This window comes from Rhincodon typus, chromosome 2, assembly GCF_021869965.1.
Source record: "Rhincodon typus isolate 14 chromosome 2, sRhiTyp1.1, whole genome shotgun sequence".
In the NCBI taxonomy this organism is placed as follows: domain Eukaryota; kingdom Metazoa; phylum Chordata; class Chondrichthyes; order Orectolobiformes; family Rhincodontidae; genus Rhincodon; species Rhincodon typus.
In genome coordinates, this window is record NC_063333.1 from 42,917,006 (window position 1) to 42,919,979 (window position 2,974).

At 47.6% G+C, this 2,974-nt stretch overlaps 1 protein-coding gene across 4 annotated transcripts in view; it reads left to right on the forward strand.

Annotated features, from left to right (window-relative positions):
* Positions 1-468: 468 nt before the first annotated feature.
* trdmt1 (tRNA aspartic acid methyltransferase 1) overlaps positions 469-2,974 on the forward strand; it is a 67,221-nt gene continuing 64,715 nt past the window's right edge. The window contains exon 1 of one of the 4 annotated variants that reach the window (XM_048611094.1): positions 469-572. Coding sequence is in view for 2 of the 4 variants with exons in the window: in XM_048611071.1 (XP_048467028.1) it covers positions 812-890 (79 nt within the window). In the remaining 2 variants the exon portion in view is untranslated. Of the gene's footprint in view, positions 573-723; positions 891-2,974 lie in introns of those variants that run through there. The other 3 variants (XM_048611071.1, XR_007264616.1, XM_020529552.2) reach the window with 3 other exon arrangements.

Below are 2,974 nucleotides of genomic sequence, written 5' to 3' on the forward strand. Positions count from 1 at the left end.
CCTCTGAAAATTTCCCAGTGGAAGACTATGGAAAGAAACTTTACAATATGCAGTACCAAGCAAGATGAAAACGTGAAATAAATATTCCAAACCCCTGATGAAGTCTTTCACATAAGAAATTGCTTTATCTGCTAGAACTCAATTTGCTGCCAAATGTTTTAACATTTAATTGAACCCAACATTTGGAAAATATGCTATACACCAACTCTGTACTAGGGCAACATGGTGGCTCAGCGGTTAGTGTTGCTGCCTCACAGCACCAGGGTCCTGGATTTGATTCCACCCTTAGGTGAGTGGTGTGTGTGTGTATGTGGAGTTTGCACGTTCTCCCTGTGTCTGTGTGGGTTTGCTCTGGTTTCCTCCCACAGTCCAAAGATGTGCAGGTTAAGTAGACTGGCCAAGGAAAATGCACGGTGATGGGGCGTGAACTCAATGGGCCGCTCCTACACTACGGGGATCCTATGCCTCGAATCTGCTCTTGCCGCATGGTGCCTGGGCCACCTTCTTACACCCCTCCGAAAAAAAAGTTCCCATCAAAACTAAATACGACTCCATACGTTTATACGTGATCAGTGAGTCTTTCGTTTTATAAATGAAATCTCAGTTGTTACTAACACATTCATATATTTGTGTATATTTAACATTAGATTGCAGAGATGTTACTTTCCCGTGACCGAGGTAGTTATGCGCCGGGCGGACAGTGAGATACAGCTCTCAGGGGGCCCCAAGTAGTAGGAACTGTGCTCCTGGGTCACGCGCAGCGGCGGAAGAAAGAGGGCGCGGACTCTATCTTGGAGACGGCGCGGTTGCTATGATGGAGGCGGCTCAGGCCCAGCTGAGGGTGTTGGAGCTGTACAGCGGTATCGGGGGTATGCACTATGCGTTGAAAGGTAAAGTAGCGAGAAAAGGAAAACCCACTCAAGAACCATGTTGCAAAAGAGCTGCAAAAGTCTGAGGGAAAAAGCAATAATAACAACAACATAAATTGTCAGGCAGCATTACAGGAACTCGAGAGTCCACTTTCCTATGCCTAGACCCTTCATCAGAAATGGGAGGGGGGGAAGCGAGAGACGGGAGCGCAGAAATAAATAGAGGAGGGGTGGGGCTGGGGATGGTAAGTAGGATGGTGATAGGTGAGTGCAGGTAGGGAGTGGTGGGGATTGGTCAGTGAGGTGGGAGGGGCGGATAATAGGAGAGAAGATAGGCAGGTTGTGTCAGGTCAAAGAGGTAGGGATGAGAGGGAGGGTTGGTCATGGGATGAGGAGATTTTAAAACTGGTGAATTCTATGTTGAGGCCATTGGGCTGTAGGTTCCTGAGGCAGAATATGAGGTGTTGTTCCTCCAATTTTCGTGTGGTGTCATTGTGGTGTGGAGCAGGCCCAAGATGGACATTTCACCCAGGTAGTGGGAAGGGGAGTTGAAATGGCTGGCAACCAGAAGGTGGTGTTGATTGGAGTGTACAGAGTGCAAATGCTCTGCGAATCGATCACCGAGTCTGCACTTGGTTTCTCTGATGTAGAGGAGACTATGTTGGGAGAAACGGATGCAGTAGACCAGGTTAGAAGATATACAGGTGAATCCCTGTCAGATATGGAATAATATATTGGGGCCTTGGATGGAGACAAGAGGACAGATGTAGGGGCAGATGTGGCACTTCTTGCAGTTGCAGGGAAAGGTGCCGGATGTGTTGGGGTTGATGGGGAGTGCGGAGTGGAAAAGGGAGTCGTGGAGAGCGCGGCCCAAGATATGGGTGGGGAGGGGAATATCTGTTTGGTGGTGAGGTCTGATTGCAGGTGGAGAAAGTGGCTGAGGATGATGCATTGGATTTGGTGGTTGGCGGAGTGGAACCCGACAACCCCAGACTGGATTTTTCTGTATTCTACAGTGTTGTTTACATGCCTTTGAGGAAAGTTACTAGATCTTTGGGGGTGGGGTTAGTGGCGAGATCCCCATGGGAATACCAGGTATTTCCTCCACCACCAACGTTCAGTAGTAGCAGTGTGCATCATCTACAAGATGCATTGCAGAAATCCACTAAGACTTCTTAGACAGCCCCTTCCTAATCCACAACTGCCTCCACCTCAAAAGGACTAGGGCAGCAGATATATAGGACCACTACCACCTGCAAATTCCCCTCTAACCACTCCACCATCCTGACTTGGAAATATATTGTCAGTCCTTCAGTGCGGTTCAAGAAAGCAGCTCGCCACCACCTTCTCAAGGGAAGCTAGAGGTGGCCCAGCTACATTCTGTGGGCAAATGAAAAAGAAAATCATCTGTTGGGAACTTGGAAAGGCATAAGAAAAAGACATTAAGATGTTCACCCATAGTGGAAGCATCAATAGAAATGCAACTGTCCTACATTTGTAATTAACTAAAGGAATTGTCACAATTCGAGAATGGGCATAACAAAGAACAGTACATCACAAACAAGTCCTTCGGCCCACCAAGTCTGCGCCAACACATGACGCCTTTCCAAACTAAAAAAACTTGTCCCTCTATAGTGCCTGTTTCCCTCTATTTCCTGCCTATTTATGTATCTCTGTGCCTCTTAAACATTGTGATTTTAACAGCTTCTACCACTCCCTCTGGCAGCACTTTCAGGCACTTACCACCCTCTGTATAAAAAACGCCCCTCACATCTTATATTCCCCATTGTTGCCAACTTTTCCCTTTCTGTCTTAAACCTGTAAGGTTTTTCTACTATGAGATAGTAAGAATTGCCGATGCTAGAGTCTGAGATAACAAGGTGTGGAGCTGGAGGAACGCAGCAAGCCAGGCAGTATCAGAGGAGCAGGAAAGCTGACGTTTCGGGTTGGGACCCTTCTTCAGAAATGGGTGAGGGGGAAGGCAGCTCTGAAATAAATAGAGAGGAGGGTGTTGGGCTAGGGAAGGTAGGTGGGATGATGATAGGTGAGTGCAGGTAGGAGAGATCCACTGAGGTCTTTCTGGAGGGAGGAGGATAACTTCTTCA